General features: G+C 46.3%; 1 protein-coding gene across 1 annotated transcript; it reads right to left on the minus strand.

Moving 5' to 3' along the window:
• Window positions 1-2,226: 2,226 nt before the first annotated feature.
• CWC25 (CWC25 spliceosome associated protein homolog) lies at window positions 2,227-14,890 on the minus strand. Its single transcript, XM_080976927.1, has 10 exons — window positions 14,775-14,890; window positions 12,070-12,242; window positions 9,197-9,433; window positions 8,377-8,446; window positions 7,720-7,835; window positions 6,506-6,575; window positions 6,203-6,366; window positions 5,252-5,329; window positions 4,404-4,568; window positions 2,227-3,212 (listed from the first exon to the last, which is right to left on the minus strand). The coding sequence occupies exons 1-10, from the start codon at window positions 14,790-14,792 to the stop codon at window positions 3,098-3,100; spliced, it is 1,206 nt and encodes a 401-aa protein (XP_080833053.1). The 5' UTR covers window positions 14,793-14,890; the 3' UTR covers window positions 2,227-3,097.
• Between the last annotated feature and the right edge of the window lie 1,001 nt (window positions 14,891-15,891).

The raw sequence follows: 15,891 nt of genomic DNA on the forward strand, positions 1-15,891 counted from the left end.
CCCAAAGAGAAAAAAGTGCCCAGTGTATGGGTAAATTTGAGCCCTTCTTTCTTTTCTTCTCCATTAAGCATTGTCTCCCCCACAACTACCCAACTTCCAGCCCATTTCGGGCTGGTGGGAAATCATTCATAAATAATAATAAAAATAGCAATTTTATTATTTATATCCCGCCCATCTGGCTGGGTTTCCCCAGTCACTCTGGGTGGCTGGCAGCACATAAAAAATTGTGTAAAGCATTAGACATTAAAAATTTCCCAATACAGGGCTGCCTTCAGATGTCTTCTAAAAGTCAGATAGTTGTCTATTTCCTTGACATCTCAAGGGAGGGCGTTCCACAGGGCGGGTGCCACTACCGAGAAGGCCCTTTGCTTGGTTCCCTGTAACCTCACTTCTCGCAGTGAGGGAACTGCCAGAAGCCCTCGGAGCTGGACCTCAGTGTCTGGGCTGAACGATGGGGGTGGAGACACACTTTCAAGGTATACTGGGCCAAGGCCGTTTAGGGCTTTCCAGGTCAGCACCTACATTTAAAGAAGCCTAAAGAAAAAGGGTGACTCCTCCCAGGTAAACCTCATGCCCACACACAAAACTGAAATCAATCAATCAATCAATCAATCTAGTACAACCCCATGCGACGCAGGAATCTTAGCTAAAGCATCCATGACAGATGGCCACCCAACCTCTGCTTAAAAACTTCCAAGGAAGGAGAGTCCACAACCGTTCCACTGTCGAACAGCTCTCACTGTCAGGAAGTTCTTTCTGATGCTTAGTCGGAATCTCCTTTCTTGTAACTTGAAGCCACTGGTTCGAGTCCTACCCTCCAGAGCAGGAGAAAACAAGCTTGTTCCCTCTTCCATGGGACAGTGCTTGAGATATCCGAAGATGACTATCATGTCATATTCATAAGCTGCTCCACTTTATTTCTAGTTTCACAAAGTAAAGAGCAGTTTGGATGGGACAAAGGCCTAAAAATAATTGGGCTGAGGTGGAAGTGGGCAGTGGTAATCATTATTCAAAGAAGGTGTGGTAGCCAAGAAGAAGGAAGCAAACATGTAGGTGCTTGAGAATCATGATCCCGAGGGAAAGGAGAAGGAGAGAGTCTGAAGATCAGAAATAAAAAGCTAAGGAAAGAAGAGGAAACAAAGAAATCTCATACAGGGCTATGGGCCAGGAGGGATTCCTGGAAGGTATAAAGTGGCCATGTTAACTTTGGAGACAGCTGTCAAAATACTAACATTCACTCCTGTGAATTATACAATTGCTGTAGTTGATTTTCTTAAGGGGCCCCTTTTCACCATTAAAAATGTAAGTACACAGCCAAAAGCAGCCAAGTGGTTTCTGCCAAGGGACGCGGGTGGCGCTGTGGGTTAAACCACAGAGCCTAGGACTTGCCGATCAGAAGGTTGGCAGTTTGAATCCCCGTGACGGGGTGAGCTCCCATTGCTTGGTCCCTGCTCCTGCCAACCTAGCAATTCAAAAGCACATCAAAGTGCAAGTAGATAAATAGGTACCTCTCCTGCGGGAAGGTAAACAGCGTTTCCGTGTGCTGCTCTGGTTCGCCAGAAGCAGCTTAGTCATGCTGGCCACGTGACCCGGAAGCTCCCTCAGCCAATAAAGCGAGATGAGCGCCGCAACACCAGAGTCGGCCACGACTGCACCCAATGGTCAAGGGTCCCTTTACCTTTTTAGTTTCTGCCCTCTCTCTTAAATTAGAAGGGAAAATTTTGTGCCATAAGCAATGATAAATAGATATTAAAAAATAAATAAATCTCATATTTAGTAGAAATTTCCTGGCACAACAGTTAACACATCTTTACAAATATAGAATAATTTGAAAGGGTAAAAAACCAGGAAGAGAGTAGTTTTTCTTCTAAACTGTGCCTTGAGTTGAGGCGCTGGCTGCAGGGTACAGAGAGGCTGCTCCTTCATCCTCCCATATAGCTCTTTGTACCTATCCCAGGATTGTTTTAAAAGCCTTGTGGGTGAGGATAGTCACTGTCCTTGTAAGCAGAGTGTTTTGGGAACATACTTGACAGCCCTCTTTTCACTCTAAAAGGGCCTGTTTCCAAAGCCAGTTGCTACAAAACGGGGATTTGTGTGCTTCCCCCAGCCCTGCAATCACCGCACATTCTTCTGCCGTTCCACATGAAACACAACAATATTTCAAATGACCTGCGAATGCGAACGGCTTATCAAGATAAATCACCACAAAAAGGTTAAAACAGCTGCTTAAGAGAAACAATATCTATTATTCCAGCTGGATTTTATACAAAGATCAGCATTTACACATCACAGACTACACAAAGACGGCTGTCCCGTTAGGTCAGGTATTACCTTTTTGTCTATTCTTCAGAAAGCTAAGTTTCACTTCAGAAAGTGCATCTGTCTCCACTAAAACGCTTTAAATAAAATAAAGCCTCTTTTTATAAAAGGCACCCCTGTCTCTACGGTATTAGGTACCCAGCACAAAATCTTATTTAAAAGTTGTTTTAAAAATGGACTGGATAGAACACCAGTCTTGGGGGTGGGGGAGAATAACTCAACAAAACAGAAACATAAGCCAAAGGGAAACTATAATCCCCAGAATTCTCCACTTGCCTCACTAAATTTTGGATGGGTCCAATGCCCAATAATATCAAATTATTTAAGAAACCGAAAAGGAATTATGATCAGCCAATAAAATACATGTGGTTTTGGCAGCTGTGCTCCTTTATAAGACACGATGACATAATCAGAAGCGAAAGGACCGCCTCTTCTTTCTTTCTGTTCCATTCACTGTGGATGCAAATCTCCTCTAGCTGATACCCTTTAGCCTAAATGTTATAGCTCTATGGAGCTTCAAGCCAGGGCCTACCATCAAAAAGCCTTGCCAGGAGTACATCAAACTCTTCCAAAAGTTGGGACCCCACAGGCCTTTACGACATCCTAGTTTGGAAAAAAACGACCCTTATAGCAAAGCATCAAAGATAACGTCTTCCTCATGATACCCAGGTATAAGCCCTCTCACACAGTGAGAGGGCAGCTGGCCTGAGCTGTGGAGTTTATACGAAGGTTTCCCTATCTGGTCCAGTGGTCCGGTGGAGGAAGTCAGAAGCAAGTCTCATCTCTGCATGAAGTTTTTTTCCAGGGCTGCCGCTGTCCTTTGGATGGAGTGAATGTTCCTCTTGACCCTGTCTTCAAGGGAAGAGGTTGACGCACTCTCAAGCTTTATGTGGCTGCAGGAAAACCGAGAGAGAAAGAAACGTGATGGGTTGGAAAAAGCAGCCTCCTGCCTTCTACCCCAAGGGTGTTTCCCACCAAAAGGAATTTTAGGCAGGAAGGAAAGAGGTGGAAATGGGCTCAGAAAGGGAAAAGCCTTTTCTTAAACCACATACCAACTGCATACGGTATACTTCCTGAGCCACGTGCAACCCTTACTTTAGTTTTGGAACTGAAATTTTATAGGAAAGCGTGAAGGTGTTTAAATCAGACCACTGGTCCATGTAAAAAAAAGGGAAAAAAAGGTAAGGTAAAGGACCCCTGAACGGTTAAGTCCAGTCAAAGGCGATGATAGGGTTTCAGCACTCATCTTGCTTTCAGACAAAAGGAGCCGGCGTTTGTCTATAGCTAACTTTCCAGGTAAGGGAGGCGGGTGGCGCTGTGGGTTAAACCACAGAGTCTAGGACTTGCCGATCAGAAGGTCGGCGGTTCGAATCCCCACGACGGGGTGAGCTCCCGTTGCTTGGTCCCTGCTCCTGCCAACCTAGCAGTTCGAAAGCACGTCAAAGTGCAAGAGTAGATAAATAGGTACCGCTCTGGCGGGAAGGTAAACGGCATTTCTGTGGGCTGCTCTGGTTCGCCAGAAGCGGCTTAGTCATGCTGGCCACATGACCCAGAAGCTGTACGCCGGCTCCCTCGGCCAATAAAGCGAGATGAGCGCTGCAACCCCAGAGTCGGTCACGACTGGACCTAATGGTCAGGGGTCCCTTTACCTTTACTTTCCAGGTCATGTGGCCAGCACGACTAAACCGTTTCTGGCACAACAGAACACCATGACGGAAACCAGAGCGCACAGAAACACCGTTTACCTTCCCACCGCAGCGATACCTATTTATCTACTTGCACTGGCGTGCTTTCGAACTGCTAGGTTGGCAGGAGCTGGGAAAGAGCAACAGGAGCTCAGCCCATCACGGGGATTTGAACCGCCGACCTTCTAATCAGCAAGCCCAAGAGGCTCAGTGGTTTAGACCACAGCGCCACCCGCATCCATGTAGCCCAGTGACGTCTAATATTTTGGGCAGTGGTTCTCCAAGGTCTCCCATCACTCAATCCTTTTAACTTGAGATGACAGGGACTGAACCCAAAGCACATGCTCAGCTATAGCTCCCCCCCCCCCCCCAAGTTTCAGAGGAAGGGAGGAAACTCACTGTATAAACTTCCCATTGCCGTTGTCAAGTTTATCCCGTGTGAGCTCTCGCTCCTCTTCTTTTCTGTGTCTGTTCACGTTCTTCGCTCTCTCCTCTTCCCGCCACTTGGCATTGTCCATCATTTCTCGACGTTTTCTCTCCAGCTCTTCCGCAGAGAGTTTTCTCCTAAAGGAGATCATGTTCAGTTTCAGTCTGCCCAGCCTCCAGTGCTGGAGCTACAGCAGAATGCTGTAACTTTGATCAGTGTTATCGGATCTGAACACTATTTGTTTTTTTTTTTGTTTTGTGTTTTTTTTGGTGAACCAAGGAGAACATGGGTTGATGGGCGGTCATACAAATAGGGTAAGTGAAAAGACCTGGGTTCAAATCAAATCCCTGCTTAATTGGGGAACTCCGAGCAAATGGATTTCTCTTAGCTACAGCAAACTGCCTCTGGCTACTTGCAGTATGTCAAGCTCATTTAGAGCACATGGGCAATCTTGAATTTGCCTGGAAATGAAAAGGAAGCCAGGGCAGAGCATGGCACATGGGCATTAAGGGATCTAGATTTCACACCCACATCAGGATTCTTCTGGTTTTAACCAGGTCTACTGAGTACATTGGACCACCCAGGGCACAGAACTGAAGTCTAAAACCTGCTTATTAAAAAAGACAACCTAAGAGCAGCTTTCTGGTCTTCAGCATCCAGGAAGGTGGACTTGAATTAAACACCAAGTGCGGGACTTTGAATATCATCACCTTGCTTTGCCAATCCATCTTGAAGCCTCCTGCATGAAGGATGCAGCCTTATAGAGCTCTTTCCCTTTCTTCACAATGCACCCCCTGGCGCTGTACCCACTTAAACATACCTTGAGGTCTGTGGTCTTCTATAGACTTCTTGCTTCGGCGAAGGACTCCTTTTTGCCTTCTGTTCCTTGATGTTGTGGCTGCAATTCAGGAAGATCCTTTTTTTATATCCGCCACGAAAATAACCATTTGGTCCCAATGAGTCTTGGACCTATTCCATTCTCCTGCCCCTTCCCAATCTTGTACAGTCATACCTCGGGTTGAAGTAGCTTCGGATTTTCAGGTTGCGCTCCGTGGCAACCCGCAAGTAACAGAGCGCGTTACTTCCAGGTTTCGCCGCTCATGCATGCGCAGACGGTCAAAATGACGTCACGCGCATGTGTGGAAGTGGCGAATTGTGACCTGCGCATGCACAGACGCGGGTTGTGTTCACTTCAGGATGCGAACGGGGCTCCGGAATGGATCCCGTTAGCATCCAGAGGTACCACTGTACTATTACTGTTATTATTATTGATTGAATTTGTACAGCACCCTTCATCCAAAGATTACAGAGCAGGTCACAAGATAAAAATACAAAATACATAATAAAAAAAAATGAACAAACCAATATCCCCCCTCCCACAAAAAGGCCACAGAATTTTAATCAGCCAGAGAAGTGGTAATAAACTTTTTCTGCCCTGTGCCTAAAGATATCAAATGAAGGCACCTGACAAGCCTCCCTGGGGAGAGCATTTCACAAACAGGGAGCCATGGCAAAAGTGGCCCCTTCTTCTGCTGCCACTCTTTGGACCTCTTGCGGAGGAGACACACAAAGAAGGGTCTCAGGTGATGAACACAGGGTGGGTGAGACACATGCTGGAGATGGGATTATCTCCCTTTAAGTACACTCAGACCCCATTCTGCTTTCTCATGACACTCCACCACAAGTAAATGATTCTAAGCCAGAAATAGACTGGCTTCCATAGCACTATCAATAGGCACCCAGCAACAGCTGCCCCCCTCTCCTTGCTTACTGTTTATTGTGCCTAGGTGACCTTGACCTCCTGCGGCTGCTCAGCTCCGCCTCGTAAGCGTTCTTCTTGCCAGACGTCCTCTCTGGCGACAGGCCGCGGCTCTTCGACCCGGAACTCTGTTGGACCTTGTGGCCAAATGTGCTTTCACGGCTGGCATTTTGGATCTGAAATGGGAGAAAGGTGCGACTGGTGATGGAGGCAACCATACTTGCCAGCCATGGTCTTCAGCCCTTCCTTTCTGCTCACTGTAAATGCCACCCAGTGGGGGGGGGGGAGTCTTAAGGGTAGACAGCTTGGGCGTACCTGCAAGCCATACCCGGGTATTTTAGGGTGAAGAGGCTCCGAGGAAGAGCGGTCCATTTTCTCCCGTGACCTAGAGCAAAGGACAAAAGCAAAATTTATGCCAGCCTCTTTGTCAGCCTGGTTATTATTGAACCTCTGGTCTGATAGCAACAGAGTCTCTGATATTAAAAAGGTAAAGGGACCCCTGACCATTAGGTCCAGTCATGGCTGACTCTGGGGTTGCGGCGCTCATCTTGCTTTACTGGCCGAGGGAGCCGGTGTACAGCTTCCGGGTCATGTGGCCAGCATGACTAAGCTGCTTCTGGCGAACCAGAGCAGTGCACAGAAATGCCGTTTACCTTCCTGCCGGAGTGGTACCTATTTATCTACTTGCACTTTGACGTGCTTTCGAACTGCTAGGTTGGCAGGAGCAGGGACTGAGCAACAGGAGCTCACCCCGTCGCGGGGATTCAAACCGCGGACCTTCTGATCGGCAAGTTCTAGGCTCTGTGGTTTACATGGCACCTAATTCTGAATGCCTAACCTGTAGACACCAAGCCTTGTCAAGGAACCCAGGCTAACAGATAGACAAGGGGAAGGAAAACAAGGCAAGCCTGGCAGCAGGAACTCCCTGGGGATCCAACGAATTGCCTGAGGCAGGAAAAAGATGTGCAAGTGCGTAGGCTTGAAAAGGAGGTGCCTCTGCCCCCCACAAGGACATTTCTGAAGGGAGAAAGAAAACTGTTCTGCCTGTCATTACTTAGCAGATACTGAATATCCACTGCTGCTTCACGGGCAGAGTAGCTTCAAGTCCTGTCTCTGCAGTTGTGGGCAAATCACTCTCTCCTTAGCTTCCTTTATCGACATCAAAATGAGTGACAAAGCCCTACCTCACAAGACCAACCCAACCAAGAGTGGAAAATACGTTGCTAATTAAGAACAGGAAATGAGTGTTGAACAAGGTCACACTGCGTATAAGAAGAGGAGTTTGGATTTGATATCCCGCTTTATCACTACCCGAAGGAGTCTCAAAGTAGCTAACATTCTCCTTTCCCTTCCTCCCCCACAACAAACACTCTGTGAGGTGAGTGGGGCTGAGAGACTTCAGAGAAGTGTGACTAGCCCAAGGTCATCCAGCAGCTGCATGTGGAGGAGCAGGGAAGCGAACCCGGTTCCCCAGATTACGAGTCTACCGCTCTTAACCACTACACCACACTGGCTCTCTCTAAACGTACTTGGCTTTTGCCTGTTCGTCTTCACTGCTGCTGGGGCTGTGGTGCTTGTGTTTCTTGTGCTTCTTCTTCTTATCTTTCTTCTTCTTTTTCTTCTTCTTCTCCAAACTGCTTTGCAACTGGGGGTGGGGGAAGGAGACATATCAAACGACATAGTGATTTATAACGCAGTTCTACCCCGTGAAGGAGTGCGAGGACAAAGACTTCTTCCCACCACCTCTCTTTGTCCTATTCTGCATTAGATAAAGTTGGAATAATTATCTCTTGATAATATATAGGTGAAAATTGCTGCTCCAACCATAATCAGGCATTGGAAAAGGGGTGGGGTGGAAAGTCACCCTTCCCTGTACCAGTCTTTAAACCACCTTGGTTGTGAGCACACAATTAAAAGATGAAGGTTACGTTTATCCTCAATACGTTTATATCAGCACCAATATAATGCCAATTAAATCAACACCAATGTAATGCCAGAGTCCACGCCTTCACACCTAAACATTTCAAGCCTTGGAATTAAAATGCTATTTCCCCCCACCCCAAAGACAAGAGGACATTGTACATGTTAATCCTTGCTATAAGGATTTGTTACAGACAATAGCACAATTCTATGCACGTCCCATAGAATATTAGCTAAGGGTACATAGGATCACAGCCTTAACATACCAGTTCTTTGATCTTCTTCATTTTTACAGGGTTGTTCAGAACTTCACGCTTCTTCTCTTCCTCCCTCTTCCTAAATAACAACATTAAAAACCGGGGGTGGGGAGAGATTTCAAGGTTATGATGAGATTTCCCCATGCACAGCACTGTTATCCCAACATTGCAATTAAACCTAACTGCAAGGTTCGCATCACTGCAAGTTTCTGCGATGTAACGTAATGTCTCAGCTTTACATTTTTCTTACACCTTTGTCTTACTAGAAAAGTAAAGGGACCCCTGACCGTTAGGGTTCAGTTGTGGATGACTCTGGGGTTGCGGCGCTCATCTCACTTTACTGGCCAAGGGAGCCGGGGTACAGTTTTTCCGGATCATGTGGCTAGCATGACTAAGCCGCTTCTGGCGAACCAGAGCAGCGTCTGGAAATGCCATTTACCTTCCCGCAGGAATGGTACCCATTTATCTACTTGCACTTTGACATGCTTTCGAACTGCTAGGTTGGCAGGAGCAGGGACCGAGCAACGGGAGCTCACCCCGTCACGGGGATTTGAACCACCGACCTTCTGATCGGCAAGCCCTAGGCTCTGTGGTTTAGACCACAGCTACTACTGGCCTTTTAAAGCCACTTTTGGGAGTTTTTAGCAAGGTAAAAAAAATCCCACTTTAAATAAATACATATTCAGGTGGGGAACTGGTGACACTAATGAAAACAATACGTCGTCGTCCTCCCACTGCATGGTCACACTAAAAAGGCCTTGATTCCCCTGTACTTTACAAAACTTAAGAGCACCAACTGGTTCCATATAAAGCTAAATATTTTTGCTACCTTATCATGAACAGCGGGTCTTCTCGGATCTTGCTGGCCATATCCAAGGCAGAGTTGGCACCTGCAGGGGCAAAGATGGAGCCTGGCAGAAGGCCGGTCTCAGAGGAACAGCCTGTTTCCTTGTCCTCCATGGTCTCAAAGACGTATTTGTCAACTGGGCGGCCCATAAGGTATTCATCTCTGTTCACCATGCCTCCTGGTCCTTGGTACATCCACTCCAGCTTCTCATCTTTTTTCCTAATTCATTGGCAGAAAAGGACATTAAACATATTTTTCAGACCAAGTGGGTGGGAGCTGAGAGAAAGCAAAAGATGTCTCCTCTACAACAGAAGCATTTCTCAAACTGTTATAAGGAAGAGTTGACCAAGGAAACGATTGAGTAGCCGACGGAAGGTGAAACAGATCTGGGGGTAATTTTAAACTTTCTAAAATACGTTTTTGTGCCTGTGCTTTGTTTAGAAATAGCGCAAGTTAGAAACAGAAATAAAGACACAGGCAAACATATATACACAAGTCAGTGTTAGATATTACTGAACAATATAACATAACACGATGGCAAATAACAATGGCACTAAAACACTATTTATAGACTAATATAAATGATCAGAAATTACAACCAAAGTCTCTATATCTTCCTCAACAGTCGCGGTAGAATAATTCAAAAGTTCGATCTATACATAATCTGTCACCAAATATCGCCGGAATTCAAAAATTCAGTGACTACAGTATCATATGAGCACTGATCCAGAGTATATTTTCTATAGTGTTTATATTTGCTTACATGTAAGATTGGCTTGTTAAGAAATTTAACTGCATCCTTCTCATATTAATTCTTACAAGTCTGGCTGATGAAGCATTGATCAAGATTGGCTGATGAAGCATTGAACAAAACAGATTGGTTATCCGGAAACTCCGTTCCGGTGATATTTGGTGACAGATTATGCATATATCGAACTTTTGAATTATTCTACCGCGACTGGTGAGGAAGATCTAGAGACTTTGGTTGTAATTTCTGATCATTTGTATTAGTCTATAAATAGTGTTTAGTGCCATTGTTCTTGGCCATCGTGTTGTGTTCTATTGTTCAGCTTGTCTATATTGCAACACAGGAGTTTGTTTACGGATTAGTGTTAGAAATTAGCCAGGCACCAGGTGCATTTTGCTACTGGCACTGGTCCAATTGCTATTTTTTTCAGCTGGGATTGACCGGAACTCGGTTCCGGCACCTCTCAGGTGGGCGTGGTTGCCACTCCAAGAGAACGAGGATGGCAATCTTGGTGAGTTCTGGCACCCCTTTTTCTAGAAAAATAGCACTGTTGCGACCATATGGGAGATCTCTGGATGCCAGACTGATAACTGACATTTCCATCTGGCTGGCCCCTCCAGTTTTCTTAACAGGCATGCAGAAGAGCTTATTTAATGCATTTATATCCCACCTTTTTCTCCAAGTACATGGTTCACACACCCCCTCAGTTAATCCCTAAAACGACCTTTTGAGGTAGGTTAAGAGGCTGGGACTAGGCCAAGGTCACCCAGTCAGCTTCATGACTGAGTAGGGATTTGAACCCCAATCTTCCAGTGTAGTGGTTAAGAACAGTAGACTCATAATCTGGTGAACCGGGTTCGCTTCCCCGCTCCTCCACATGCATCTGCTGGGTGACCTTGGGCTAGTCACACTTCTCTGAAGTCTCTCAGCCTCACTCACCTCACAGAGTGTTTGTTGTGGGGCAGGAAGGGAAAGGAGATTATTAGCCGCTTTGAGACTCCTTAGGGTAGTAATAAAGCGGGATATCAAATCCAAACTCTTCTTCGTCTACTGATCCAACACTCTAACCATTACACCACACTGGCTTCCCCGAGTACTTCTGTTATGGGGCTGCTATATAAGTTAAGTGGGTAAATAGATATGGGGAAAGCAAAATGTCACTTAGAAAGGGATCTGAAATATTTTCCTTGAGGCTTGAATTTGTTTTATTCTGCATTGACGTTTCAATGTGTTGTAAAGCACTCTGAGATGTTTTTCTTTAAAATATAAAGCAGTATAGAAATGAAATGAATAGAAATAATAAGCCTCACGGTGGGGGGGGGGGGAGGTGCCTAGCTCACCGTATTTTTCGCTCTATAAGACGCACTAAACCATAAGACGCGCCTAGTTTTTGGAGGAGGAAAACAAGAAAAAAATATTCTGAATCCCAAAAGCCAGAACAGCAAGAGCAATCTGGCTTCTGGGATAGCCTCTTGCTGTTCTGGCTTCTGGAATAGCCACACAAAGCCTCTTCAGAGCAGCAAGATGAAAGCTCCCCCTGCCCGGGAGACGCTGCGTGTGGCTAAGCCAGAAGCCAGGACAGCAAGTGGGATCGCCTGGCAGTGGGAGGAAGGCTCCCCCAAGAGCCACGCTCCCTTTAAAGAGTGCGTGGAGCGTGTTTGCGGCTCTTGGGGGCTTTTCCCCAAGGAGGGAGGACGGGAGTGATGGGCTGCCCTTCTCCCTCCTCGGGGAAAAGTGCCCGAGAGCCGCACACACGCTCCACGCAGCTCTTTAAAGGGAGCGCTGAGCAGAGCCTCCCGCCTGCATTCGCTCCATAAGACGCACACACATTTCCCCTTACTTTTTAGGAGGGGAAAGGTGCGTCTTATAGAGCGAAAAATACAGTATATATATCTGAGTTTCTGACCCTGAACAAGTATAATTTCACTCCAAGTTTTCCCCAAAGAACCTGAGAAACCATCATCCTATGAGGCTGTTTCTACTAACTGAATCACATTTCTGTGGCGTTTTGGTTACCAGTGTAGCTGATTGGAGAAGAGACGCTAAGCATCTGCTCAATTTAAGCCCTAAATATGCCTGTCGGCCAAGGAAATCCTGCCCAACATACTTGACGGCCCCCACGTCCTCCGCATAGCGCTGCATTTCCTCCCGCGCTCGTTCTTCATGTAACTCCCGCTGCAGCTCCTCGATTTTCTTCCGTTCGGCTTCATGCTTCTGTTCTGCCTTCCAAACTTTCTCCACATTACGCAGGGTTTGTGGATGCCAGCTTTTCTTGAGGTTCTGCGAACAGGAATTGAGACCCTTGAATTGAGGTATATAATAATAATAATAATAATATATTATTTATACCCTGCCCATCTGGCTGGGTTTCCCCAGTCACTCTGGACGGCTTCCAACAAAGTACAGTGGTACCTCAGGTTACATACGCTTTAGGTTGCAGACGCTTCAGGTTAGAGACTCCGCTAACCCAGAAAAAGTGCTTCAGGTTAAGAACTTTGCTTCAGGATGAGAACAAAAATCGTGCTCTGGCAGCGCAGCAGCAGCAGCAGGAGGCCCCATTAGCTAAAGTGGTGCTTCAGGTTAAGAACAGTTTCAGGTTAAGAACGGACCTCCGGAACAAATTAAGTACTTAACCCGAGGTACCACTGTATTAAAATACAGTAGTCTGTTAAACATTAAAAGGTTCCCTAAACAGTGCTGCCTTCAGATGTCTTCTAAATGTCTGGTAGTTGTTCTTCTCTTTGAGATCTGGTGGGAGGGCGTTCCACAGGGCGGGTGCCACTACCGAGAAGGCCCTCTGCCTGCTTCCCTGTAACTTGGCACAATAGGTAATAAGGTTTCCCTTGCAAATGGTGTACCAAAACAGCAAACGCTGCCAGGAACAGCAAGGGGAAAGAAAGCATGGAAGTGCAGGTTTCGCCCGATTCATGAGTGGCAGGAATGACCCTTGCTATCATTTTTAATATTCTGTTGGGAGCTGCCCAAAGTGGCTGGGGAGGCTTGGCCAGATGGGCGAGGAATAAGTAGTAGTAATAATAATAATAATAATAATAATAATAATACAGTGGTACCTCGTGTTACATATGCTTCAGGTTACAGACACTTCAGGTTACAGACTCTGCTAACCCAGAAATAGTACCTCAGGTTAAGAACTTTGCTTCAGGATGAGAACAGAAATTTGGATAAATGAGCAAATATAGTTTTTAAGTAAATGAGTTAATTTGGATATGCAGAAGATATTAAAAATAAATTTAAGGAACCGCAGAAAAAGGGGGATGTAATAATAATAATAATTTATTATTTATAAGCCGCCCATCTAGCTGGGTTTCCCCAGCCACTTTGGGCGGCTCCCAACAGAATATTAAAAACATGATAAAACATCAACCATTAAACATTTCCCTAAACAGGGCTGCCTTCAGATGTCTTCTAAAAGTCAGATACAGTAGTTGTTTATTTCCTTGACATCTGATGGGAGGACATTCCACAGGGTGGGCACCACTACCGAGAAGGCCCTCTGCCTGGTTCCCTGTAACCTCACTTCTTGCAATGAGGGAACTGTCAGAAGGCCCTCAGAGCTGGACCTCAGTGTCCGGGCTGAACAATGGGGGTGGAGACGCTCCTTCAGGTATGCTGGGCCAAGGCCTTTAAAGGCTTTAAAGGTCAGCACCAACACTTTGAATTGTGCCCGGAAATGTACTGGGAGCCAATGTAGGTCTTTTAGGACCAGTGTTATAATGTCTTGGCGGCCACTCCCAGCCACCAGTCTAGCTGCCACATTCTGGATTAGTTGCAGTTTGTGGGTCACCTTCAAAGGTAGCCCCACGTAGAGCGCATTGCAGTAGTCCAAGCGGGAGATAACTAGAGCATGCACCACTCTGGCATCAAGTTAAGTTATGATATGTTAAAATGCATATAAAATTATTGAAATGTATAAAATTGAAAATCATAAATAAAATACATTAAAGTACAGTGGTACCTCGGGTTAAGAACTTAATTCGTTCCGAAGGTCCGTTCTTAACCTGAAACTGTTCTTAACCTGAAGCACCACTTTAGCTAATGGGGCCTCCCACTGCCGCCATGCCGCGAGAGCACAATTTCTGTTCTCATCCTGAAGCAAAGTTCTTAACGCGAGGTACTATTTCTGGGTTAGCGGAGTCTGTAACCTGAAGTGTATGTAACCTGAAGTGTCTGTAACCCGAGGTACCACTGTACTGTCCCTGTTATACCGAACTGCAAATTTAAATATATCCCTATTGTGTTTCAAAAAAAGGGAGAAAGCGATGTGGTTTTTCTCCACGACAACTAACATTTGGGCACTTTCTCCCACAGGGAAGTACTATTTCTGGGTTAGCGGAGTCTGTAACCTGAAGCGTCTGTAACCCGAGGTGCCACTGTAATAATAAAGGCAACTTACAACATGAAAAGATTTAGATAATTACACACAAGACAAAAGCAGGTGATCTGTGACCCAGTGTGAACGCCTAGCGCCTTACAATAACACCCTCCTTCCCTTTCAAAGCTGGATACGTCCCGTCCACACACATCCCGTATCTGAGCGTTGGCCTCCAGGGCCTTCGCAGGTGCTTTGCATCATAGACTCAGAACTGTAGAGTCGGAAGGGACACCCGGGGGTCATCCAGTCCGGCCCCTGAAAAATCAACACAAAACCCCACAACACTTCAGTGCTTCCACTGGGGCTCGAACTTCCCACACCACCCTTCCTTGTCAACAGCTCACAGCTTTTTGGGGGGGAAGAACTACCCCCAGTGTCCTCCCCTCACCCTCTTCTCCCCACCCCACCCCCGTCCTTACCAGGTCGCCTCCCCCCATGTCGACTGCGGAGGAGGCCGCGCCGTCCGGCTGCTTCTTCGCCGCTTTCCCCTTCCGCTCTCTTCTTCAGCCGTCGCGGCGTGATGACGTCGACACACGCTTCCCCACCCCGCCCACCCCGCCTCCAGTTCTCTTCTTCAGCCGTCGCGGCGTGATGACGTCGACACACTCTTCCCCACCCCGCCCACCCCGCCTCCAGCTCTCTTCTTCAGCCGTCGCGGCGTGATGACGTTGCACAACTCTTTCCCCCAGCCCACCCCGCCTGCAGGAAATCGAACCTGCGCTTTCGGCCGCAAGGTGGCTCTAAAGGACACACGCGCCTATACAGAAATTCCTGCATTTCTGAGGGTTGGGCTAGATGACCCCGGGGGTCCCTACCGTTCTGATTCTATGAATTCTAGGCGCATAACTCTCACTCTTTCCCTCTCTCTCTCTTGCTTTCTTCCTCACTGTCGTTTCTGGTAGTGCAGTTGAAATTGCCAGCAGCAAAAAGGAGGGTTTTCCTCTGTTTTTAAGCAGCAAGTGGTGTATAAACTTTATGAAATAAATAAATGGCAAAGGTACAATATAATAACAATCGAAGTCAAACTATATGGGCAGATATTATTATAATATGATATGATATAATTGGTGCTTTTTTCTGGGGGGACACAGGGGGACGCATACCGCTAAACATTTTGTGAATCTAACAAGAGCAGAAACTACAAAAATAAAAATTTGTTTCTTCTCTAGCACAGTGAATCGTCAGTTCCGTTGCTACCCCCGATGGCGGCCTTTTATTCATTTACTGTATTTATTTTTCCCCATGTGAACTATAAAATGGTGGTTTTCTTGAGTCAAAATGAGAGTACCCCTAAACTTTTTTTAAAGAAAAAGGTAAATATAATATAAATATAAATATCTGCCCATATTATTTCTGGTCCGTGGACTTTTATTGGAATTTTACTTTTATTGTTATGCTGCCTTTCTCACTATGTGTACCAAAAGCGTGTGCTAGAGGGGGTAGCGTGTGCTACTTTGAGCCCCTTCCCCGGTCTTTGCATCAGCTCAGGCCTGATAAGGAAAGAAGGCTTTTCTGTCCCAGCATCCAGTTTCCAAC

The sequence above is a fragment of the Podarcis pityusensis genome (genome assembly GCF_964106645.2).
Source record: "Podarcis pityusensis genome assembly, chromosome: 13".
NCBI classification, from domain to species: Eukaryota; Metazoa; Chordata; class Lepidosauria; order Squamata; family Lacertidae; genus Podarcis; species Podarcis pityusensis.